The 24,531-nt window shown below is 44.4% G+C and overlaps 8 protein-coding genes across 8 annotated transcripts; 3 read left to right on the top strand and 5 right to left on the bottom strand.

Moving 5' to 3' along the window:
• PtA15_9A167 (uncharacterized protein) lies at positions 1-264 on the bottom strand (the record flags this gene model as incomplete). Its single annotated transcript, XM_053172347.1, has 2 exons — positions 1-71; positions 183-264. The coding sequence occupies 2 exons, from the start codon at positions 262-264 to the stop codon at positions 1-3; spliced, it is 153 nt and encodes a 50-aa protein (XP_053023597.1).
• A 526-nt stretch (positions 265-790) lies between these two features.
• On the bottom strand, positions 791-1,317 carry PtA15_9A166 (uncharacterized protein; the record flags this gene model as incomplete). Its single annotated transcript, XM_053172346.1, has 3 exons — positions 791-835; positions 933-1,155; positions 1,253-1,317. 3 exons carry the CDS (start codon positions 1,315-1,317, stop codon positions 791-793), a joined length of 333 nt encoding a protein of 110 aa, XP_053023596.1.
• Positions 1,318-6,547: 5,230 nt separating this feature from the next.
• PtA15_9A165 (uncharacterized protein) lies at positions 6,548-7,635 on the bottom strand (the record flags this gene model as incomplete). The annotated part of the gene is made up of 6 exons (XM_053172345.1): positions 6,548-6,647; positions 6,733-6,841; positions 6,923-6,979; positions 7,137-7,226; positions 7,333-7,386; positions 7,452-7,635. 6 exons carry the CDS (start codon positions 7,633-7,635, stop codon positions 6,548-6,550), a joined length of 594 nt encoding a protein of 197 aa, XP_053023595.1.
• A 1,220-nt stretch (positions 7,636-8,855) lies between these two features.
• On the top strand, positions 8,856-10,371 carry PtA15_9A164 (uncharacterized protein; the record flags this gene model as incomplete). The annotated part of the gene is made up of 3 exons (XM_053172344.1): positions 8,856-9,674; positions 9,758-9,991; positions 10,069-10,371. 3 exons carry the CDS (start codon positions 8,856-8,858, stop codon positions 10,369-10,371), a joined length of 1,356 nt encoding a protein of 451 aa, XP_053023594.1.
• Positions 10,372-11,006: 635 nt separating this feature from the next.
• Positions 11,007-12,295, bottom strand: PtA15_9A163 (uncharacterized protein; the record flags this gene model as incomplete). The annotated part of the gene is made up of 8 exons (XM_053172343.1): positions 11,007-11,055; positions 11,152-11,215; positions 11,310-11,341; positions 11,467-11,547; positions 11,650-11,690; positions 11,772-11,868; positions 11,956-12,020; positions 12,128-12,295. 8 exons carry the CDS (start codon positions 12,293-12,295, stop codon positions 11,007-11,009), a joined length of 597 nt encoding a protein of 198 aa, XP_053023593.1.
• Positions 12,296-12,840: 545 nt separating this feature from the next.
• Positions 12,841-15,801, top strand: PtA15_9A162 (uncharacterized protein; the record flags this gene model as incomplete). Its single annotated transcript, XM_053172342.1, has 7 exons — positions 12,841-13,071; positions 13,204-13,338; positions 13,413-13,434; positions 13,524-14,097; positions 14,169-14,695; positions 14,796-15,533; positions 15,599-15,801. 7 exons carry the CDS (start codon positions 12,841-12,843, stop codon positions 15,799-15,801), a joined length of 2,430 nt encoding a protein of 809 aa, XP_053023592.1.
• A 1,619-nt stretch (positions 15,802-17,420) lies between these two features.
• Positions 17,421-19,655, top strand: PtA15_9A161 (uncharacterized protein; the record flags this gene model as incomplete). The annotated part of the gene is made up of 6 exons (XM_053172341.1): positions 17,421-18,407; positions 18,474-18,585; positions 18,657-18,777; positions 18,851-18,999; positions 19,082-19,512; positions 19,578-19,655. The coding sequence occupies 6 exons, from the start codon at positions 17,421-17,423 to the stop codon at positions 19,653-19,655; spliced, it is 1,878 nt and encodes a 625-aa protein (XP_053023591.1).
• A 913-nt stretch (positions 19,656-20,568) lies between these two features.
• Positions 20,569-22,448, bottom strand: PtA15_9A160 (uncharacterized protein; the record flags this gene model as incomplete). Its single annotated transcript, XM_053172340.1, has 4 exons — positions 20,569-20,873; positions 21,156-21,810; positions 21,880-22,161; positions 22,224-22,448. 4 exons carry the CDS (start codon positions 22,446-22,448, stop codon positions 20,569-20,571), a joined length of 1,467 nt encoding a protein of 488 aa, XP_053023590.1.
• Between the last annotated feature and the right edge of the window lie 2,083 nt (positions 22,449-24,531).

Raw genomic sequence — 24,531 nt, 5'->3', positions numbered from 1 at the left:
CTATCGCTTGTCAACACCTTGGGCAGAGATTCTGTCGAGTCCATAGCAATCACTTCGGCTAGACGAAGAGCCTGTCGAATCGGATACGATCGAAAATGGAAGATGAAAATGACTTGGGTTTTCCCCATTGAAAGTTGATTCCGCTGGCAGTTAAAGTTTTGATCTGATTAATGTTCCCAAACAGGGAGAGCTTTCCGGGGCGGTGTGAGTGCTAGCGATCGGTGGGGGCTTTGGTGGAGATTGACTGCCCTCTCCTCGAGTCATACTGTCAGAAAAGGAAACCAGTTTTGCCTCGCTTTGCTGGGTTTGACGATGATTATCAGCAAACTGATGGGTCAGCTTGGGTTCGGTATGCTAAGCGTTAAAAATGGAGCTTTTGTAAGCTCATTCATCCAACACATCAGAAGGCTGAATGACTTGAGTAGATCGACTAGTGTTGGCCGGTCTCTTTTCCGTAAATGTAAGGGTCCGGTGGACCCTCACTGGAGACGACGGGAAAAACGGGCGAGAGGGACGAGAGCCTGAGGAACGTTTCTAGTTCCAAACGGTGGGCTGAATTACAAATGGGCTAGCCGGGAGAGAATGAATCTCTTGTGAGTACAACTTGGAAGAGAAGAAGAGAAGAGAAAGAGAAAGAGAGAGGAAACAGGAAGAGTGCTTACCTAGGAGAAAATGAATCTCTGCCGGACTAGGGAAGATGGGACTCAAGAACACATACTTGTCTGCGCAAGGGGTCACCCAATTCCGGACCCTCTGTGCGAAATCCTGTCAACGGCGGGGGCTTCACAGGTCATTCTGGCATCGATAATTTCCAGCTATCGGCCAGGCCGGTCTTCTGAGTATGTTTTCCGCGATAAGTAGTTGTTCCTGGATGCGGGAGGGGAAGAACTGAGGTCAAGCTTTCAAAAGTTTCATTGTGTCAATCAACAAACCAATCGGTTGAGCAGCATAGTTTTAGCGGCTTCGAAGGAGGAGGGAACTGAGTTGGACTGACAAAAACAATCAGAGGCTGAGAGGGAAAAGCCTATGGGGAATATTCTTACGAAGCCTATCAACCAGATCGACGGGCTGAGTAAAACCTGCTTAAACGCCACGACGCTGGGCCTCGTCATCGAAATAGTTTTATTAGCGGCCTGAACGCGGACGCCATCGATTCTTCATTCCCGCTCCTGCTTGACCTCGTCATTTCGTTTAGTTTTCGTCAGCGGACTTCGTGATGTGACTATCCTGATTGATATAGTTTGTTCATGACCTCGCCAATGAGGCGGGAGCCCACGGAGTCGGCCTGATGCGCAACGATTTCGTGTTCGACGTCATAGAGCTTGAGAATCTGAGAGGCCTGAGTCTCAGAGGATGTTATCCGAATTCAAACCGTGGAGAAGGAAGGCGGATTCCAAGTCGATGAATCGGCTTCGAGCTTCAGCCTGTCAGCAGTTGACCGGCCTCGCACTGGCCTTCCAGCTCGCACTTCAAGCCCCTCGGCTGCTGCACTTCCGCAGTCGAGGGGTGGAAAGTTAGCACCCCTTGCCATAATGACCGTGGCACGCTGGGAGCTTTCATCCCACCCTTTTTACTCCCTACAGGGAAATAAACTGGCGGAAAAGCCTTAGTGCATCAGCTTGCTGGTGTTTGAGGGCTGATTTCTTCTTCTCTGCTCTTTAATCTCACACCAGAACACTGTCACTACGGACTGATCTTAAGTAGAAAAGAAAAAAGATGGTATTACTATTAATTTATCCCTTTGGGAATGTGTGAGGGATGGCTGTTTGGTTTTTTTGTGTCCAATTTAAATGAACCTGAATTGCCATCATGATTCTTTTTTCAAAGTTTTCATGCCTCTGAGCCTCAAGAAGCGCTGGGTCACTGGTAAACTCCTTAGCATTGATTGGAATCTCTGGAAACATCAATGTAGTGATATCAATCAAAGAGTTGTGGGATTTTCTTAAATTTGAAGCTGAAAATTTTGCAGAGCATTCAATAGCGAGGCTGACAAGAGATATTAAAAAAATTGGAGTCCATTGTAAGGCGTTTATGAATAACTTTTTTAAAAACAAATTAAACTGTACACATTTGGGTGTTCCTTGGCAATCAGAACAACTTCCAAATCTTTATAAAAAATCATAAATGTCTTAAAATTGGCTCCATTTTTTTTAAAAAAATATATATATTGTGAACCCCCCTAATTACTGTGTCTTTTCTGTTTCTAGTTAAAAGCAGCAGTTTAAAATTTATGTACTAATGGAGAAGACAACCAATCCTGGCCTGTGAAACGACTGATTTCCTAAAATTTTGAGGGCTCAAACACACATCAAGAATTTAATCTACTACTCCTTTTGGATGTGAGGTCATAAGAATACTTTTCCATGAAACACTACAAGAGATTGAGAACAAAATTACATCAACTGTTTCAAATTTGATCAAGAGTTTATTGTCATACATCATAAACAGGACTCAATCTGGAACTCAGAAATTTAGGTTTAACAATTACAATAAACAAAGATAACACAACAGGGGTGTAGGCCAGCTTTGGAACTCCAAAAATCCTCCCCCCCCTCCCAATTGAACATCTCAAATTCTAAAATTGTATTAAATTTTTCAATATGAGCAAAGCTTATCAGCCCTGCTATCTTGGAACAGCTGTTTCTCTGATTTCCTGTTTACATTTTTCCATCAGTTTTCATCCCACACCATTTCAAACTGGGCTCATTCCATCAACAAATTGGGGTTTTGAATCACATGTAACAGAGGCCAAATTTCAAGAATTGGGAGATGTTGAAATCCAGAATTTTCCAGTTTCAAGCCATAATAGCAAGGCAGCAACTGACCTATCCACTGATTTTATAAACAATTTTGATAGTACATGGTACAACATTGTTTATTCACAAGGTGAGGAAAATGCTGTCACAAATGATGAAGTGGCTATGAATTTCATGTGACTGATTTGCTTTGGCCTTGGAATGCATCAGCAAACACCAGATATGGGTTGTTAGATAACAATGGGGATCTGGAAGACATTTTTCTCAACTCAGGAGATAAGCCCCACAATATTGAAGCAATCAACACAGCTTCCCCCAGGCAAGTGGAGCTAGAGAGTAAGTCTGAAGTGATAATCTTCCTACACATAAATTTGAGTAAACTACCTAGAAATTCGCCTACATTCATTATACTAAAATTCCTGGATTTTTTGAAAAAAAGGTGGGGAAAAAATGAATTATATGACATCAAAATCATCAATAGCTAACGTTGGAAAAGATGCTGGACAATCCCAAACTCTCTTGAATGAAAGTAAGCGCAAAAGGAAATATCAGACCAAGAAATCAAAACCAGGCTTGGAACACACATTAATGATGGAAATCCAGACAGAAAGAAGAGATAAAAAGGGTTTTCTCAGCTCTGAAAACGAGGAACCAATTAGACGGGTGCCTCACCATAAACCGGGCGACTTTGAGATCATAAAATCAGATGAAAAGTGGGGTCCCCTTCTCTCTTGGACAGAAAGAAACATTGGGGAGACCAACCAGTCGCCAGCCATGAAATATTTTTTGTTGGAATTTGGAAATAAATTAACACAAATCAACAGCAAGCTACCACTTTCCAACCGTTGTAAAAAGATTACATTTGAAAGCCCACCAATTGAGTTCATTCAAGCAGTTCAACAAGATGACCATATTACTGGCCATTACAGCTTTCTAATTCAACCAGATGGCTTGAGAGGCAAGAATGTACACTTCATGAGGAAGTTGGGATCCACAGTAGAAAAAATTGCAATGTTCCTAGAAATTTTGGTACTGTTTCATGGGTTTTCTATTTCAAGTGGGTTAAGCCAAAGGATCTTGGGCCATCATACAGAAGATAAGCTTGAAGACTTGTTGAAATGGTATTGGAATATTTTCTTGGAAGAAACTCAAGATGGTCCCCCACTATTTGGTTGGTTTGAGGGAACATGGGAACAGGCAGAACAATCTGGACAGAAATTTGGTAGCATCAAGAACTTGATGTCAATAGTTCTGTCCAATTGGAACTGGAGAAAGATAAGTTTGTGTCACAAAGTTGAAGTGGCACTTTCATTGTTGGGTTATTGGTACAAAATCAAATCAAATATGGATTTGGGTGGTTTGGACCTCAGCAATCACCCTGAGATTTATTGGGACTCAATTTTTTTCACGGTTTCAACCCAAATGCAATATATGGAGCAAGAAATTAGATTTGTTTACAGAAATCAAGGCAACATACTTCCTATAGATCATGGTGAGAAACGATTTGCAGCAGCATTCATCCAGTCACTCAGACCACGGCTAGTTGCGGCTCAAGAAAATCCAGGAAGAAATGGGAAAGTTATTGAAGAGAAATTGTGTGATTACTTGTACAGAAGCCACTTTGATTCATACCATGGAAGAAAGATAACTTTGAATGGTTTGCCTCTTTTCATTGTTCCAATTCTTCAACCTCCAGGGAGTTATTCCTACCAGGAGGCTTTTGTAGGATTGAGGGGATTTGAAGCAAGGTACACTGAGAACCCCAAGGCACAAAAATATGCATTCCTTACACGTAGAATAACTCAAATAGTTGATTCTCTTGAAATTATGCACAGTATTGCCTGCCAAACGCTAGGGAATAATCTTTTGGAAACCTATGATGACCCCATGAAATTGGTCCTGAGTATTTTATTTGATAAGACTGCCAATAGCCTACCAATATTTGGCTGGATTCAAATTCCACCTCAACATATTCATGTGCCAGAAAGCCTATTTAGTCCTATACACAAATACTTATCATTGAAATTGAATGATTCAGCCAATCAAAGAATGAAACAGAGATGCAAGATTTCAATAACATTATTTGGATGTTGGTATGAAGAAATAGCTTTCAATCACAACCATATCCACACAAGTGATCATCATCTCCCCTCCTATAAGGATCTTTTGAATAGAATGACTGTTTTTCTTGAATAAAAAACAAGTTGATCAAATTATTTTCTCACTTTTCATTGTCCAAAGTGTAAGGCCCTGTTTGGCACTGATATAATTATAGGTGATATAACTGCTGATTAATTCAATAAAAAATACAAAATTCAACATAAAGCCTCCAAATTTTTTTATGTAGGCAACCTACAGTGCTGGTCTCTTCAACTTTGAAATCAGATTCAACTGATTCAGCCATCTTCAGCACCATACTACCATTATATCAATTTTGACCAATATGAAGTGTTATAATGGTATTATGGTGCTGAAGATTGCTGGATAAGTTGATTCTGGGTTCACAGTTGAAGAGAACAGCACTGTAGGTTGCCTACAAAAAAAATTTGGAGGCTTTATGTTGAATTTTGTATTTTTTATTGAATTAACCGGTGATTATATCACCTATATTTATATCACTGCCAAACAGGGCCTAAGAAATTCAGTTGCCTCCTCATCCCCAGAGATTGTTTCTTCGATTCAAAATTATGTCTATCTTGTGTTTTGTTTTTGTTCTTGTTGGTTATTGTAGCAGAATTTTACACGATCTTCCTATTTTTTCAACTAGCTTATTGCAAATAAGTTTGGTGGTCAATTTGTTTATTCCACATCCCAAAAAATACAAGTGTACTCCTGTTCCCCAAATACAAAATGATGACAATCACCAGTGATAAAGAGAGAAGTAGTTATGATCTCCAAACCAAAGATAGTCAAGATAGTGATGCACTATGGTGTCAACTTGACTAGTCTTTTCGCGCCCATGATGTCAATTGGCCCACAAAGCTTTTCAAAACTGGCAGTTTTTTAGATGCCGGATCCTTCATGCCACAGATGTACCCAACTCAAGCCAACGTGAAAGATTGTCGATTCCAGTGATTTGAATTTCAAATGCAGAGAAGATATTGAGAAGAGCCAAGGGAGTAGTTCAAACGGGACCAAAGTAGAGGGAGAGCGACAAAGAAAGAAAAGATAGTTCGACTGGACGGTGATGGTTGAGTGAGTGTAAAATGAGTGAGTCGTTCTGTTGGATATAAGGAATGTATCGCTTGTCAGTCGTGAGAAAAAGGCTAGATAGATGTGTGGGTGGACAACCACGGCCAAAATAAAAGCACGGAGCTTAGGGTTATCCTAAGTGTGTCAAGAAAAAGCTGGACAAAAGTATAAGAAAGAGATGAAAACAACAAGATGCTGGTTTTCAATCATCTTTTACAAAAAAAGGGAAACCGAGATCATTCCGTATTTTTTCCGAAATCCGATCCTTTTCTTGAAGTCCTTTGGCTGTCAAAGGTGAATAGAACGGTGATGATGGGATGAAAAAAGGTCAGAGAAAAAAAAAGTTTGATAATAATAAAAAATCGGATTTTCAAAACCAACTCGCATAAAAAGGAAGAAAAACAACATCATCTTGGTCGAAACAAGCACCCACGCCAAAAAAGGGGACGAGTGCGAGCGAGGGGAGAGATGGAGAAAGTTAAAAAGAGCGAGTCCGTTCCGATGGACCCAGATGAAATATAGGTGGGGTATAGGGGGCAAGATGAAGAGGGGAAGAAGTCAAAGGGGTTATTGTTGGTGCTGTTGTTGGATTAGTTTGATTAGAGTAAAGTCGCGATAGCAGCTGAGATGAATATGCTAAGTAAACCAGGCAAGGCCATCGTAGTTGAAAATGTCACTTTGGAAGAATCGGATGAGGTACTGTATGCAAGGAATGTAGACAAGGGCATGAGACTTTGGGAACGGTGCGGATGTTCAAAGGATTGCAGGGAGGGGGGCAACTAACTCTTGTGAATCATGCTCATTGGTCGAGTTAGAGTGCCCAGGGATAGCGGAGGTCGAGGTGGTATTAGATGGCAAGACGCCGTTGGGTGTAGATACACAGTTGTGGCAGACTGGACAATGACGATACGAAGATGGTTAGCCGGATGTAGGACTAGATGTAACACTAGACAATACTATCGGCTTCAACTGACCGACGCCACCCGTTTGAGGGCCCTGACAGGTGTAAGCTCCTTGAGGGGTATTGCAGACTGCGAGGCCGATCGGTTATCGAGCCCGAAGTCGGTCGAGGCAGGAGTGGAGATGGCGTAAGCGCAAATCGAATATCAAAAGGATCATCAAGGTCAGCGGGTGGTGAGGCTTGAGGCCATGAAGGAGAATGCGAGTACTGCTCCTGGGGATACTAACGGTAAGCAGTTTCCGAGGTTTGGCTGAAGGCGACGCTGCAGGTTTCAGTGGTGAGCGGCGAAGAAGAATTCAATTGACAATTCTGCGCAACTGTAAATCGTTTTTTTAGGACCACGCATATGGAAGAAGAAAAAAATGATCAGCCGAAGGGATGTTCACGGTCATTTTAAGGGATGGCTATGTGGAATAGACCTACCAACACCACCTGTGCAGCCGGCGAGACACATCATTGACCTGTCACCGTTACATACTGGATTATGTTGCAAGGTACACTGGTCAGTGTTAGTCAGGACAGTCAAGGTGGGATGCCCATACCAGCATGAGGGGTATTAGCACTGTAGTATGTTTGACAAGGTTTCGAGGTGCCGTTTTTGGGTTCATTGTTATCAGGCGCACGGGTCTTGAGAAGTTTATTAGGGCTATGGTGGGCAAGGCTGGACTCGAGACTGGAGAAGAGGGAGAGGCCGAAGAGGACGAGGTTGATGGCGGCTCGGTGCATTTTGTGTTTATCCTATGGGCGTGCTTGAGCTCGACTTCTCATCCGGCGATGTATCGAAGGGGTGAGAGAGGAGGTTATGGTATTGGTGGTGGTGGTATGTAGTATCTGGTGGTTAATGAGCGAAAGAAGCTGAAGAAGCGAGTGAGGTGTACTGGGCTGAACTGGTAGTCCAGGGTGCTCGCTTCGGCAGACTTCCGCCGTTTGGAGCAGCCGTTAGACCGAGACAACACCCCCGGGGGCGGGGGGCTGGACGGTGTCAAGTGACGGCGCATACGCCCCGAGCCAAGCACTGTTCACATTGGGCAGTACCGTTTGCTGATGAGGGTCAGAACCCTTTGATGTTGAATTGCACTTACATATTTCAAAAGCAACACAGTGCCCATCCAATGTGAACAGTCCCATGGGATGAGCCCCTTGTGTTGTGACCCGATCGGAAGCCGCGGGCCCCCCGGGAGCAGGCCAACGGGTCAGACTGGCAGGGGATGCCATTGAGAGGTATTTTTTTTGGTTGGCTTGTCCTTTTGTGTTTGAGGTGTGTGACAAACATGGGGCTGAGTGGAGTTAGAAAAAAGTGACCATGAAAGACATTTCTCTTGAGACACAAGAGGTGTACATATTTGATTGCTGGTCTTGCCGTCGGTTAATGCCAATGGGGGTAGATTCTTTGGGATTCAACCAGTCCCTCATGGCTTGCTGGGGCTGTGCCTTGCGAGTCCTAGGATTAGGATCAGATGCGACGCTTTCGCGGAAGAGATCCAGAGGAAAGTAGAACCAATGCTCAGCCTAGGATTGAGCGCACACAAGTGGATCCGAAGTGTAGTTGGATGTTGTGACTGGGCACAGAGGAGGGTCTCTGCTTGAGAGGATTCTGATGGCGAGTTGCCAATCTGGGTGCTCCAAATCAGGAGATTCAACCCTGAGAAGTCCGATGCTCATTTTCTTCCTTTTTTGAAATTCCCAAGTGCACTTCTCATCAGCACTTGATCAATTTCGATCGAGCCTCGGATACTTACAGCTATGTGCTCCCAAACTCGATAACTCCAATCAATCCAGTTGATCGCCAAACGATTAAACAACAGAACATCCCTTCTGCCTGGCCAGCCGTTTTTCAATCATCGTGAGTTTCCGAGTTAACTGCGTGCTCTCATCAATGCTCATGTATGAATTTCGTGTTCGTGGCAACATGTATTGTATGTGGTCCACCAGATTTTTCAATCCAGATGGCCTTCAAGGGCCTCAGGTCCGGCAAACCGACCAAGTCAGAGGCCGAGGACTCGTCGGAAGAGCTATCCCTGTTGAAAGAGTCCCTGTCTAATCCAGGACGGCGACGATCTTATGAGTCGGAAGACGGCGAAATCGAGGAAGCAGGGCACTCGAGTTTCTTGCCGACTACCACTTCAACCCATCGGCGACATCAGTTCAAGTTCAAGCGCCCCGCCAAAAAGTCACCGACAATCTTGATCCTCACCTGCTTGGTCATCCTATCAGTCACTCTCATCATCTGCTTCTATCTCGGCTTCGTCCCTTCATTCGACGTCGAGCAGCCATCCAATCCAATCAACTGGAATCGCCCTCCTCCCAGGAATCGACAATGGTCGAACTACTACGGACTAATCCGGCCCAAGATAGGCTCCCAGGAATGGAAGCTGCTCTACCCACCTTCCAAACCAGCCGGACCTCAGCCACTCGCAAGCTGGGTCAAACGATACGATTATCTTCGATCGATCTCTTCGTCGAACAAACCTGATTCGCCCCTCTCCACCACCTGGACTAATCCCCAAGCTAAACTGTCGATGCAGAGCGGCCTGGCTGAGTATCCAGACGGGACGGTCTTCAACGCCGATCCCAACGGGATTTGTAGCTATCGTCGAGCCAGTTGTCTGAGAGGCGAACACGAAGATCGCGGGCTCGGCTTGCAAGACATTTGGCTGGGCAAGAATCATACCTGGTCGATCAACTTTGACGATGGTCCGCTCCCTCCGAGTACATCACTCTACCAATTCCTAGACCAACAAGATGCGACAGCTACTCACTTCTGGGTAAGCATCAACATCCGCTAGTCATATACATGGTCCGAGGGCTTATAAAAATGACTTGCTTTTGTTTTGATTGGATGCTGTAGGTAGGATCAAATGTCCGTGATCATCCAGAGCTAGCATTGCAAGCTTGGAAACGCGGAGACCACCTGGCCGTTCATACATGGACGCATGCTCACCTTACCACGTTGAGTGATCTTCAAATCCTGGGCGAATTGGGATGGACGATTCAGATCATTCACGATCTGACTGGGCTGATCCCATTGTACTATCGACCACCCTACGGCGATGTTGATAACCGCGTGAGAGCGCTTGCAAAGGTATGAAGTCCGGCCCAACAGCCCATTCTCCTCCTTCTGCTCCCCCGAGAGACAACTGATGGCGTGATAATTCGCAGCATGTATTCGGGTTAACAACGACACTGTGGAACTGTGATTCATCAGATTGGTCCTTAAACCAGACCTTTGCCTTGGGAGACTTTTTAGACCCCCCCATGAACGGCTTCGGAGTTAAGGAATCAGTCGGAATGATCAATGGTCATATCAATCAACCCGATAAGTCGGTCGGTAAAATCATCCTCGAACATGAGCTCAGCTTCGAATCCGTCGAGGCTTTCAAACTCACTTTCCCGAATCTCAAACGGAACTCTTGGTCGACTTGCAACCTTGCCGATTGTTTAGATCTACCATGGTATCAATGATTTCCCGGATCCGTTGTACATATTTCTTAGCTTTCTAAGCGCGTTCGCGGCTTTCAAAATGATTTTGGCCAGATAGTCTTCATGTTTTGTGTTCGGGTTTTTTTAACAAGACCATATTGGAAAATCCGAACCTTCTCTGGATCGACTTGAAAAGTCTTAATGCATATAATTTGTATGTTTTTCCGCCTGACCTCTCTCTTCGCAGTATTTTATGACTCTCAATGTACTCTTTTTGTAGTTAATATCTGTACTAAACACAATGAGTAACTTATTTATAATCTTTTTCAATGATTTGTGGCGTACTCAAGGAATCAGTAAAAATTTGCAAAATGGCTCGGTTGTCATTCTTATTGACTTCTTTCATCCACTTTCTAAAAATAGCCTGTAATGATGATAACAAAACCAAGCTTGATTTCGGCCTTTCAGTTAGTATTCTGATTCAGTCCCTAACTGTCGCAACGTGATCTCATCGCATGATTTCAGGAATGCCAAGCTCCGGTGACATTACACAGGCGGATTTATTGCCATTAAGGAATACTCTTTTCAACAGCCGCGCCGATGGTATCCCAGCCTCGCTTTCCGCCGAATTGGGAGCTTAACACCACATGAGAAAAGACTTCAATGATAAATTTTCGTTACCAGCGCTTGTAAGGTAACCACTTTCCATTGAGCGTGATTACAACCCTATTTTCACGAGTAACGAGATCAGCTGATGTCTTTCCTTTCTTTTGGTGGTCGGGGACAGTTTCGGACAAGGCCAATAATGAGATTATGGCACACCTCTCGGCTTTGTCTTGCTCCACTTTCTTAACTTCGCATGTGCAGTCAATCGCAGACATTATACCTGGACAAGGATTGGTTATCGAGTTGGATCAGCTGACAATTCACGTCCTTTGCTATCGAGGCTGTGCGAAGAAAAGTGAATTATAGAGACTTGCCATCGCCAAACTTCTCATGGATGATCGATTTCCTGAATGATGGCGAAAAGCAGTTCAGTAAGATGTCGATTCGCAGTATGCGGTGACGTGGTGTATTCTGTATTTTCAGAACAAGCTTTGCCGCTTTGGAAGCCTGGGTCTTTCGGAATGTGCTCACAAAGGGAACCCGTAGACGATGAGGAATTCGTATAATCTATACATCAACGGGTCACTCGGTGGCATCTGTAAGCCAACTCCTCTAGTGTTATGTCCCCCAAAGAAAGAAAGAATTTAATGTCCAATCAAACCCATTCGTAATTCATTTGACCAAAATGAAATGTCTAGAAATGGGAGAACATACCGAATTGGGAAAAAAGACTTTGGGAAGCCCCGTTTGAACTCCTTTGTATCACGCAATCAAGGCCTAAGTAAGTTGAACTTTATTACATTGTAAGAAAAACTGCCTATTGAATTCCTGCTTACCTGTTCAGGAATATCGAGTACCTCACTCAACTTTTTGAGGTCTGCTTGTTCAGGTTTGGCGTGCCCGTAAAACAACGCAGCTGTCCAGATCTCAGACCTTATACGACGTTTTTTTTTTTTTTTTGGAAAACAGGTCATTGATTTTTATAATTTTCAGAAAGTGATAAGATTCGCCCAGAATTACCTTCCGATCCTCTTCGCAATTTCGCCGAACGACAATTCCTTGTTTTCCTTGGCTTCCACCAATCTCTGGAAGGGTATATTGACGATTCGAAGAGAACATTAAAACACGAGACGTTGAAGCATTGTCCTCAGTTTCATCATGCCCAAAAATGTTTATTCAGAGTGTTGTCTACCTTCAAGAATTGCGTCGTCTGGTCTCGAACGATAGCAGCTCCATGATATCTTCGGGACACGCTGGGGAGAGCCGGACGGGCTTCAAGCAAAGGAGAGCGTATGGAATGTGACCACGAGACCCTTGGTATCGCTCGTAAAGGCAAGGGTGATATAGACCAGATGTTCATCACGAGCTTGGATGAAACTGAAATTGAATCTGTCCAAATCCCTCGAACGCGCCAATATTTTGCTGGTAGCTATAGCGCGGAATTAATGTCGTCGACTGTTCGCAGCGGGCAAAGAGATAGATGAATAAGTTGCTACTGGCTTGGTGACCTCTCAGGCTCTCTCCGGTGCGGTCGAATAACATTGCTGTGAGGAGAATTTCTATGACGTCATCCTATTCCGATTCCCCCGTGGTAGGCTCATCGAGAGAGCACCCAGGAAAGTGACAGTCAACTTGCAAGCGTTGACCAGAAAGCCTCTGTTGATCGTTTGTCTGAACATCTACACTCCGTGCTGGCGGCTGGTACTAGCCCTGCAACACAAGCCATTATCGCCTCAGATCGCCTCAGATCTGGACTAGGATTGCCACCGAGCTGATAGCACAAGCATCCAAAGGTATGTAGATACGGAGATGAATCTTACGTTGCTCGGTCAACAGCGCTCCTTTTTCATTTTTCTATCCCTTGATCTTTCGCTTCAAGAATGGTGAACGTGATGCCCCAAAGGCATGCTCTGCTTGGGCAGGCCGCAGCAGCTACCCACATTAGCTTGGTACCAACTATCAATTGACCGCGTGCTCCATCCTATCAGTCACCCCATGACCGCGATGAAGAGGAGACTTTGCTCAATGGATGATGAGTCTTTTGACTCTTTCAAGCGACGTCACATCGAACAAGCCAAATCCGAAACAAATTCGGCTGCGCTCGGCCCCCTTAAAGAGAATCCGATCGGCTTGAATGTGAGCATCTAGATTTCACAACTGGTCCATTTAATTGGAATCATTAGGAACTATATGTCTTCGGCTTCACCTCTTCACCTTCCAGAAATATTTATTATTAAATCGCTTCTCCCCACTCACGCATTCATACAGGGCTCGTCGGCAACTACTCTTGATAAAAAAGGTTGCCGAGCCAGGTTCTCTTCTAATTTCGAATTCGAAGGGCAACTCGAGGAGGCGTTTAGGGTCATCCAACCCAATAAACCTGAACCTGAAAAAAAATCGATCGTGCGTCTCTTCTGTAGATGTTATTCCAACTTTTTCGTGCATTTGTTCACATTCATGTTCATTTTCACACACAGTCACCATCTCATCGTGAATTAGGTTAGCTCGAGATAAGGAGAAAATTCCTGGGGCTCTATTCAAACTTCAATGCTCCAAAATATTGACTAAGCTTCTGTTTGCTTCATTAGAACTAACGATTAGTGACGGTATCAGGAGTCCAGTCCTTCCAAACACGGTGGCAAGTACCGGAGGACACCGCATACCGTTTACAAAGCAGTGCCGAAGTGTTAAACCCAAACTTCCAGGACGCGAAAACTTCAAGAATGCGCGTAACAAACCCGAGTCGAGCCGCTTCAGGAAACCAAAGCGGTCCCCGCGCGATATCAACCAATTTCCATTATGGAATGATATATTTCAAATGAAAGAAAAGGGTAGATGGAAGTCACCTCGAAGTCGTACCATTCGACCGCCGCCCCCACAACTCATCCGCCAAATTGATGACGAATGCACCAAACCGTCGGCAAAAAAGCCTAAAAGCCTGATTCCGTTATCCAGCTTACTCATCAGCGCTAAGGATTATTATGAGTTAAGTATACTCACCCCTGTTGGTCTGCAAAGGGACGAAAAATACAATTGGGGACACCTTAAGAAAAATGCCCAAATCAGAAACAACCTCATGCGCCAGAAGATTCGGCATCGCGTGCTTGAGATGTCCTCACAAGCACCTGCTCCCTCGACAGAGGTTCTAGAACGCAGGTTTAGGTACGCCAATCAAAAATATGCCTTAGCCTATCATGAAGCAATTGATTGTGATTCGGCTTATTGAGAGACAGGGCAAACAGAGAGTCAGAAAAACTACGCAGCCAACGAAGGCCCTCGTGTAACTTTAAAAGCAACCCATACAAGAACCTTGCGGAGAAGCATCATGGTGCAGGCAGACTTTCCCACTTGACGCCATGCACCGGAACGTCGAATCCAAATGAGCATATGCTGAATAACCGTCATACAAATTTTTCTACACGAGCCCAAATACCCACAATCAGTAAATATTTCCCCCCTCCCTCGAAAAATAATCTTTCTTTCCCTGTGAGAAGCTTCCCGGACGAACCGCATGACCCGGTATCGACTTCTCCGCCAATCGAAGGAAATGCTGGGCCTGATAGTCGAATTGAAAACTCAACCAGATCTGGCGAGGCGATTCAAGATACTCTTGACGATCTTTCCCGACACGAAATCAAAGCTTGCGCCAATCCACCAGCTCCATTGCGGTTTTCGGAAATTAAACATTACCCGAAAAAGATTACCGTCGCGATCGATCCCGAATCACAGCGTCAAAGTCGGGTCACCCGCGATCAAAAAAGTGAGTGAACTTCGCGAAATCACCAAATAGATTACGCCAGTAGTTATTTATGATAGGATTGTGCATTTGTTTGTACGACTGCCACGAAAATCTTCGAAAGTTTATCGTAGTTCAAAATACGCGGATCCGAATCCAAAAACACCGCTTGTGCTTCATTCTGATACAAATTCCGATGACCCGCAACAAGAGGGAAAAGGTGTATCAGAAGTCGCTAGAAGCCATAAGGCCATCGACTCCAATAGGGGAACATCCGCCCTTGATGATGTTATTCCTCTCGCCATTCCCTCCAGAGACGAGGGAAGAAATGAGGAAGCAATTCAGCAAGAGCCGGCATGTTGCCGTTCTTCGCAAGTTGGTCAATTGAACGAGAATAATCCGGAACGAGAATCGCTCCTCCAAAGGTCAACTGGGGTCCACTTGGAAGAAGGGAGGAAAAACAATCACGATCGTCCCGATCCTCCTCGATCCTCGGGGGTCAAATCAGCTGGGGAGTTCGAGAAATCCAACGCTGATATGAAAGCTTCGAAGGTAAACACAGTGGAGCCTGATCTATCCGACTTCGAACCAATCCCATCAGATGGATTCGTGCCTTTAAATTTTGAAGATAGCAATTCCCTAAAATCTTCGAATAAATGCCAGATCTTGCCGTTGATTGGGGAGAACAAGATAGGATCCCGTGAGCTCGACGAAGAGAGTTTTGATACCGATTACACCGCCGAGTCATGGCCAGGATTTCCATGTTTCGATGAAGGCATTAAGAAAGCCTCTAGTTTTTCGAATAACAGTTCGGACAGTTTGTGGGGAGATAGGGACGTACTTACCGGAAACCCGAAGTTTGGTTGGTGTGAATTTTTATTTCTCTCAGTGTCAAAAAAGTTGATCTTGATTTGATTTCGAGCATAGAAGGACCACCTTGTAGTCAAGTACGATCGAGTAGAGGCCACAAAACTGTCCCTGTAGTGAAACAGGACTCGAGAACGAACAAAATTCAGATTGAATGTTGCGCATTCCAAAATCCTTGTCGTAGACGGAGGATTGATTTCATGCCCAGTTACTTTTCCACAAGACCACCTCCTTTCCGTGTAAATGACACATTGTATCCTTAATAAAACCATGGTAATCCAGTTTTCCTACACGTTGCTGTTGTTCTTTAAGTTATGTCAACCACATCATATGCACCGCGGGTGTAGTCCGACGGCGCACTGGCGTTGTCTGACAACTCAAGGAGCCCCGGTCAGGAGTACGGGCTCACTGAGCTATCATACCGGGCTCAAGATCTGGGAAATAAGAGTAAAAACAGTTAAAATAGAGTAAGGTAGAAACAAGTGTTGACCGCCAAAGCGTAAAAAAAGAGACATGGGATAAGATAAGGGTAATGTATAGGAAGAGGGTGTTACAGAGGACTCTACAAACCACAAGCTGACTGGTCCTAACCTCGTTGCTTCACCATTCCGAGCAACGAGGTAATTTAGGTGCCTTTCCATTTTCCTTATGTAGTACAATTCATCAGATGCCTTTTTGCGGGTTCAAACTATGGATTTCTCTTTGCAGCTGCTATAGCATTCATCAGCGGTACCCATTGGATACTGCTATAGTCACCTGCTAGAATACTTGGATCTTTGAAACACTTCATGGCCGTCTTTTTCTTGTGGACAGGCCGTGTGTGGAGTTTGTTGAGAAAACAAGTCAGGAAAAAACCCAAACTCCAGATTAAAAGTTGTAAACACTCCGAAAACCCGGTTATAATAGCTCGAGAGGCCATACATCACTTGGGATGTCAATAGTAGTACAATATGAGTGGCCTCGGAGACTCCCTTAGACTTAGGGACCGGCGGTCCATCAAAATACTGACTAATATGTGTATCACCAAAGTAACGGCGGTTCGGTTAACCTTTGCACACGTTGTTTGTAGCTGACTGCAAATAGATACGATAGCAATTGGGTTTTTTACATGAAGTTGTTACCTCTAGGTCGCACGCATATGCAAGTATCGCTAGGAGACCGGGTTGTCTGTTTTGCAAAGAAATAATTACATAGCTGGATTGACTGAAATATCTAGAAATAAATGTGTTGTCTTTGTTGGTAACAACGGAGGCTCGACTTCCTTTCATCGACGATGCATACCACGACCAACTCAAAGGGAGTCCTACATATTCATGTAGATGGTTTGCTAACCTTACCCTGTTTAGTAGTCCAGAGCATTGTCCGAGCTCGAAAATTGTACGAAAGGTACCTGGTGATAGCGTATAATCTGCCCTTCCTCGGTTGCCTCACAAAGGCTGGCATGACTGTGATGCTGGCGGATATGAAAACTAAAGATTTGAACGTTTTATTGTTCACCCCACATTTTTTCATCACTCTGCCCCCCGGATACCCAACCGACCCAATAGCACTCAAGACAAATCCTTGGTGATCACGTCGACACTGCCACATGAGCCTTTTGTCCTATTGCTTTTACGGTTGCCACCTTCTTTATCTGCTCAGCCAAACATCACAATAATATTCGAGGTAGACCCGGTGTCATCTTCGATAGAGCTCACTGGAAATTCCTCTTTCGTTTCTCGACAGCAGACGGCTGCTGCATACTTAGGAAATCTTCACGTATACATACCAATTTTCACGGATTTTTCTCATTTCTTCATCGCCAGACCATTTATTAATTCAATCCCAAGTGGCCTCGGCGTGGATCGCTTTTTTAATCGAAATCTACTTTTGACATCATTCAATGAAGCAGTCACTCATCAAATATGTCTTCTGGATCACTTGCGTATCACTATACAGTGCTAGCGCAGCCGACAGCTCTACGGGAACGACAAACGGGGACCAGATACGAGATGAAGAACTCCGAGCACCCCACCATCAGGCAGGAGAGAAATCACGATCCCTGAGACAACGAGACACTCTTGCAACTCCAGGCGTTCAATTTGATGGGCCTAGGATGGGTTTGGCGGCGAACCCCCAGGTTTTGACTCAAGACCTTCCCGGAACCAAAACTCGGCGCTCACGACTTGTCCATCAAGCTCGAGATGTAGCGGACGAAGAAGCACTGTCGATCCCTCGCTTGTTCCACATGGGCTTGGCCGCCAACCCAGATGTCCTGACTCAAGATTTGCCACTTCAAGCGGCTCGGCGACGTCGATCACTCGGAGAACTGGCTCCTTCCTCGACTGACGCCGCTAATCTACGTCCCGACGCTGCAGCCGTCGAGACAAATGCAGCACCTTCACCTCCTTTGAATTTGAACACGGTTGGGCTTGGAAAATCGGTCAGCCTTCCGCTCTATCGCAGGGAGATATCAGATGAAGATAGGGAGTTACATCCGGAAATACATTTCCAAAAACATCTGAATCATGCCATCAAACGACATGCCCATTTTCTACACAAATCCGTAGACGAAGGGGTCTTGGAAAACAATCTTCGCAGACGGGCCGAGAGCGTTGGCTGGACATCCCAAGGATCATCATTTGTCAGGCGAAGTTTGGTAGCTCGACAGCCACAATTTGAAACTCAGAGTCAGGGATTCCCTGCAGTTGCGTTCAATGCGGCAAAGACTGGGGCAATCACCAAGCCTATCCCAGTGACTGCTGCCAACTCCCTTGGTCTGCATATCGAAGCAAATGATGTTGGTTATTTTGCCGAAATCCAGGTGGGGACGCCCCCGACCACATTTAGGGTCATAGCGGACACCGGCTCTGCTGATTTGTGGCTCGAGGTAAGTTTTTTAACCCAGCTTACCCCGCACGGTAACGAATACTGACTATAATGTTCATTTCAAAAGCTGGAGGACTGCCGCAACATCAAAGACCCTTCGCGTGGATGCAACCATCCTGCACTGAATTCGGAATCTTCTACATTCAGACGTACCGAGAACCCGTTCAAAATTACCTATGGTAAACTTAGTAATCATTAACCTTTTATTATAGAAAATTGTGATGAACGCTTTTGTTTTCTGTTTGAATAGGTACAGGACAAGTTATTGGCGTTTTGGTAGAAGAAACAATTAATATGGGAGGTATGATTCTCAACAATCACGTCTTTGGAGGAGTAACACGAGCTAGTGACGAGTTTACTGGGAAGAAAGTGTAAGAAGAGCCAGTTTCTTTGCGCGAATCCTAGCCGCGGCTGATTCTTACTTTATTTTATTTTATGCAAAAGTCCTTTTGATGGTCTGTTGGGGACCGCCAAAAGTGTCTTATCGAACCAAAAGGTATTGACGCCAATTGAAGCAATGGCGAAAGCTGGAACTCTCTCTGGAGCTTTCGTTGGGTACGCCTTGGGGCGAGTCTCCGACTCGGAAAATATCGGTAAGAAATTATTTTGACAAACAAAGCTAGCCTTACTAGAATATGCAGAAAAAGCCAAAATTGATGCCCGTCTTTGCTACAGGCCAACTAACTTTGGGAGGGATTGATCAAACCAAGTTCAGTGGAAATCTTACGCTTTTCCCTAACGTGAATAAAAAAGGCTTCTGGGAAGGCGCGATGGAAGTGCAAATCGGAGGGAAAACGATTCTGACCGAACGAAGTGGAATATTGGATACCGGTACTACTTTGATGGTCTTACCCGCGGAAGACGCTGCTACAGTGCATAGCAATATCCCCGGAGCTGTTGCCGATAACAAGGGTGGATTTCGAATACCATGTACTAACACCGTCAAAGTTGGCCTAACTTTCGGCGGCGTCACATTTGAAATTAACCCGGTAGACTTGACCTTCCAGCCAGTGGGGAGAAATCTGAAAGGACAGTGTATCAGCGGTATTAGTGTCGGGACAGTTGGTGGCCCTACGCAATGGTTGATCGGTGATGTTTTCTTGAAGGTAAGGAACCTGTTTAAACTCTTATGAGCAACTATGAACTGATGCTTTGCAACAATTCTTGCTAGAATGTGTATTTCGCAACGGATTTAACCAACGATCAAATGGGGCTGGCAGTTATAAACCCAGTACAACCCAAAACTTAATTCATACACAGGCAAAAAAAACACAAGCAGGCCCTGGTTTTTAAAAAAATCTGTCCAATTTCAAGATGCAAAATTTTAGTCGTAGTTTTTTTTCTCACATTCTGACCATTTTCAGTGGTTCTGTTCTAAGGTAGTTTGAGGAATGTCCATCAATCTATAGTTCCTGTGGAGCTTCTAATCTACATTCCAGCTACTATTTAGAGTAAAACCTCAAGATACTCTGTTCCATTATTGCTGATCACCCAGATGACTCCGTTAAAGTATGGCAGTCTTTATAGCTACTGAAAAAAGTACCAGATATTCCTACTTTCTTATATTGGACATGACTATTCTCCTTGTATATAATATGATTATGGGGCTTGATTAATTGACTCCCAAAAATTAAAATCCCGACTACCAAAAATAGTTTGGGAGTTAGAATACCAATTTTGTGGAAAATGACCAAAATAAATAAAAAATCATAACTGCGTGTTGGCTCCATCAGGCAACATCAAGCAACAATGATACACTTGACAACTTGGTGGTGTTTTTGGCATGCTATTGGCTTGCTACATATAGACAGCTACATAGTGCACAAAGACTGGGAGTTTGAATCATCCATACCCAGAAGGTCATGATGTGCCAGCTTGTTGCAAATCTTGGGTAACAAAATGAGAAACTCAAGATCGATATCTTTTGGTTCTACTTCTTTTTTAGAGACCAAAATTGTGAAGTACACATGGGTTGGGTCACATTGAACTGACCGTCTTTGCAGTAACGTTCAAAAAATATGTATTTTGCGGGCGCGGGGTTAAAGAGAAGATGGTTAGCACACTGTATCCAACAAGAAACTATGCAAAAATCATGCGTTGCAAATGGCCAGAAAAACATCCATGAAACAGACAAAAAGAGGAAGAGGAGGGAGTTGGTTTGATTAACAGGATTGGCTAAATTTGACCTTCTTTCGGTTCTTTTTTGCTTGAGGAGTTTTCTTTTGGTGTTCGGATTCGGCCTCAGAATGGTCCGATTGATCGATTGATGAGTCTGACGATTGTCCATCCTGGTCCTCCTCCGCCTCCGAATAAGCCAGTTCACTAAAGATATCCGATAGCTCCGCTTCCTCGTCGATCTCGCTTGCATTTTCCTCCGGCTCTTCTTTTTCGTCATCATCATCCTCACCTGCGTCATCACCTTGATCTTGATTAGGATGTCCTTCTAGGCCTGCTGCTTCAACATCTGCTTTCTTGGAAGGTTTGTCATCGGGCTTCTTCTTGGCCTCCTTCTCCATCGCCTTCCTCTTCACATTCTCCTCTTGCTGTTTCTTCCTTTGGATTTTCAGCGCCTCCTTCTCCTTGATCTTCTTCTTGATGCGTTGATCTTCTCCCTTCGATTTTTTGACTAATAAAAAGGCGAGTACAACCCATAGTGATTGGTTGAAATTGGTTACCAAGATTATCAAAACGCAAAAGATTGCTTTAGTCACGCCGGTTATTTCCAAAACTGTACCGAAAGAAACTCAACTCAGTTCGTGATACAATACATCTCCACCACCTAGACCCTGTTCAATTTTGATCAAGCCAAGTTCCATCCTTGGGCCGATTTCCCGAAGTCGGATTGCCTTTTTGGTGTTTTTGATATTCCCTCTTCCGAGGTAGTTCTGCGGCAATTCGACCCTTCTGTCGTTGGCCTCTTCGCCCTCGCTTTCGTCCTCGCCCTCACTACTCAGACCGTCGTAATCTGATTGGTTGCCATCCTCGGTATTCTCAGATCGGTCGCCGGTGAAGCCACTGCTACTGGCCGTAGAGCCTGGCCCACCTTTCCCCTTGCCCAGTAGATATTCTGCAACGTCCTCGATCGAGCCCAGATCTAACAGGTGTTTGTTCCGCTTATCTGACTTTTCATCAGTCCGTTGACCAGGAACACTGACACCCTGCATCAGTTTCCTCAGAGCCTTCGAAACCCCGATTGGCTTGACGGTGATCAAGTAATGCCGGAAATCAATCGTCCTTGTTGTTGGGTTGTAGGAGAGCAGGACGACTCGGCGTGTCTGCACGAGTTGGATGTCGTGGACTTTGATTTGTGGGAAAAGGTTCCTGAAAGTCGTCGTTAGTAGATTGAGCCGATTGATATCTTCAGATGTTGCATTAGCGTCCGGGTTGAAATTGTTCATAATAAGCTGGAATACGCCAGACGAAAACAAAAATCAGATCAGGGTAGGTGTGCTGATCAACGAAAAGGTTCTTACCAAAGGTTCGGTTTTGAATTCGGCCCCAGGACTCCGAGGATGTTTATCAGCGTTCAGGATATCGATCATCAGGCTGAAACGTAGGATTTTAAAGGTCAGAGTTGGACCCCTAGGGACTTTGTAAATTTTGAGATTGAGGTTCGAGATTAATTCCGTTTCTCCGGACTGGTTTTCTAGTTGTTTGGCCGTGCTGATTTCTGATTGGGAGAAGACCAAGATGTGGGTGACTGATAAGGGGCCGGCCATGGCCAAAAAATCCTTGAACTTGTTCGACTTTCTCTCCTGTGTCATGAAACAGAAAAAAAAGTTAATATATGATCTATCTAATGAATTAGTCAACTTACTCTGAGATTAGAGGCGGTGTTGGGTTCCATGACCTTCCTGAAATCCTTGACCAAGAGGTTGAGACTCGTCGAATGATGTGGGGAACGGGTGGCTGATGATGAAGTGTGATGAGCTCTTGTGGACTTGATGATGAAAGATTTTGGTGATTTCGTGGCTGTCGCTGCTGCTGCTGCCCCAGCTTCTCGTGCCTTTTTGTGCGTTCTGTTTTTCTTGCGTTTCGCCATTGTTTATCTTCTTCTCTGGGCTGTCGGCGTTTTTTCTTTGGTTGGTTTCTGGGCTGTCTTGAGTTTTTTCTTTTTTTTTTTCCCAGTGCAGTTGTATACAATAGCGGTCTCCCCCGAGGGCCGCAGCCGCTGCCCAAGGCTCGTCTGCCGGGGGCGCGGCGCGAAGCGTCTCTCACAAAGTGTGATCTGCCGCAAACTTAACCCAAGTCCCTCGCTGCTGCGAGGTTGTGTCTTGCAAAACAAGCCTCTGACAGCCCTTACCTCTAAATTAACAAGTCCCTCTATTGGAGGGGGGACGCTGTCCCGCAGGGACCTTCCGAAGGAGGGACTTTGTGCTAAGTCAAGCCCGCGGCCTGAGAGAATTTGGAAAATGGTGTTTTTCAACCCTTTCTGGACGCGCCATTTCTCACTGTGCAATGGAAATTTGGGGGGAACAAAAAATGCACAACATCATGAAGAATATTTGTAAATTTTATGGCTATTTTTTAGCGCCTTGGCCGTTGACATAATTTTTTGTGACTGACATGTAATGGACAAAGAACCACCTGTATTGTAACAGCAAGGAAGCCGTGAGCAACAGCAAACGGTCTGGCGAGTTGGTCATGTGGAAGCACACCTGAAAACTGGGAGAGGTGGTGGATGAGTTGAATGATATTGAATCAATCAGATGAATAAAGTAGTAACCGCGAGGAAGCTGTGTGATAAACAGCAAACAGTCTGAAAAGTTGGTCATGTGGAAGCACACCTGAAAACTGGGAGAGGTGGTGGATGAGTTGAATGATATTGAAACAATCAGATGAATAAAGTAGAACGGAGTGGAAACAAAGTTGAACTAAATACATCTACATTAGGTTTCACATGTATCATCATCTAACTCTAATCTAATTGGTTTTCAGCCACACCACAGTTCATGAGAGGATGATTGGCCCTGTGCCTCAATAACATGTGCCCACTTCATTGTGGAATACACATTTAGTACTGTACAGAATCTGAAATTGATGAAGTTAAAACTCTTATTTTAGCTCAAATAGAAGAGTTGAGGACAAGAAAAAATAGTAGAAAGATGGAGAAAGCTTGGGTCATCCCAGAAATTGAAATTAGAGCAAAAAGGGCGAAGAAACTCATGCAGGAGATTGGTTTTACATAAAAAAGTCCCCTCCAAAAGGCCTAATTCTCTACTTCTGCAGTGGTACGCAAAAGTGTGAAAAATCAAAAGTGTTTTTTCTATACCATATAATTACTCACACTAGAACTCAAGATACCATCAAATGGACCTCAGAAATGGATTCTACAGCAAGTTTCACTCCTATCCACCACTGGAGGCATCACTGGAACCCCTCTGGATTGGAAGTTACACCTCTTTGGATCCCACTGGACACTTATCACACCTATCACACATTCAACATACCTAGTCACCAGCCTCAAGTCAAGGATCATGGCATTATGCTTAAACACAACACAAGATAAAACATACATCTCCCCATCGGACTACAGTCATACTGCCTCTGCAGCCTCAGACTTCATTTAGGGACTTGGAAAAACAACTCCCAAAAATTGGGAAAACAACTCCCATACATTGCTGCAACCAACATTGGGAGTCATTTTCCCAAATCTATTTTTTTGGGAGTTGTTGAAGACAATTTATTTATATTGTTTCATTTTTTTTCCCGATAAATGGGAGTCATCCGCCCAAAGGGCCCTTCACAGAGGGCCTCTTTGGGAGTTGTCTGCGCGCAGGCACTGCAACCCCCCTATATTACCTGGCATGTAACCCAGGCACTGCACCACCCATATAAAATTGTTACATGACATGTAAAGCAGGCACTGCAACCTCCACATAACATTGTTACGCAACATGTAACCCCCGTACAACATATTTTCACAACAGATAAACACCATGTAGACATTACAGCAAATTTACACCAAGTAACACATGTATCAAGCTTGTGCAACATGTAAAATGTTCCCGCAGCACACAATCCCCATGTAACATGTTTCTGCAACACACAACCCCCATGTAAGATTTTTCCACAACATGTAAACCCACATGAATGTCCCACACCATGTAGCCCCCATGCGAGAA

Source organism: Puccinia triticina, chromosome 9A, assembly GCF_026914185.1.
Source record: "Puccinia triticina chromosome 9A, complete sequence".
Taxonomy (NCBI): domain Eukaryota; kingdom Fungi; phylum Basidiomycota; class Pucciniomycetes; order Pucciniales; family Pucciniaceae; genus Puccinia; species Puccinia triticina.
Note: the sequence above shows the minus strand (reverse complement) of the source record. Positions and strands in the feature narration are given on the sequence as shown.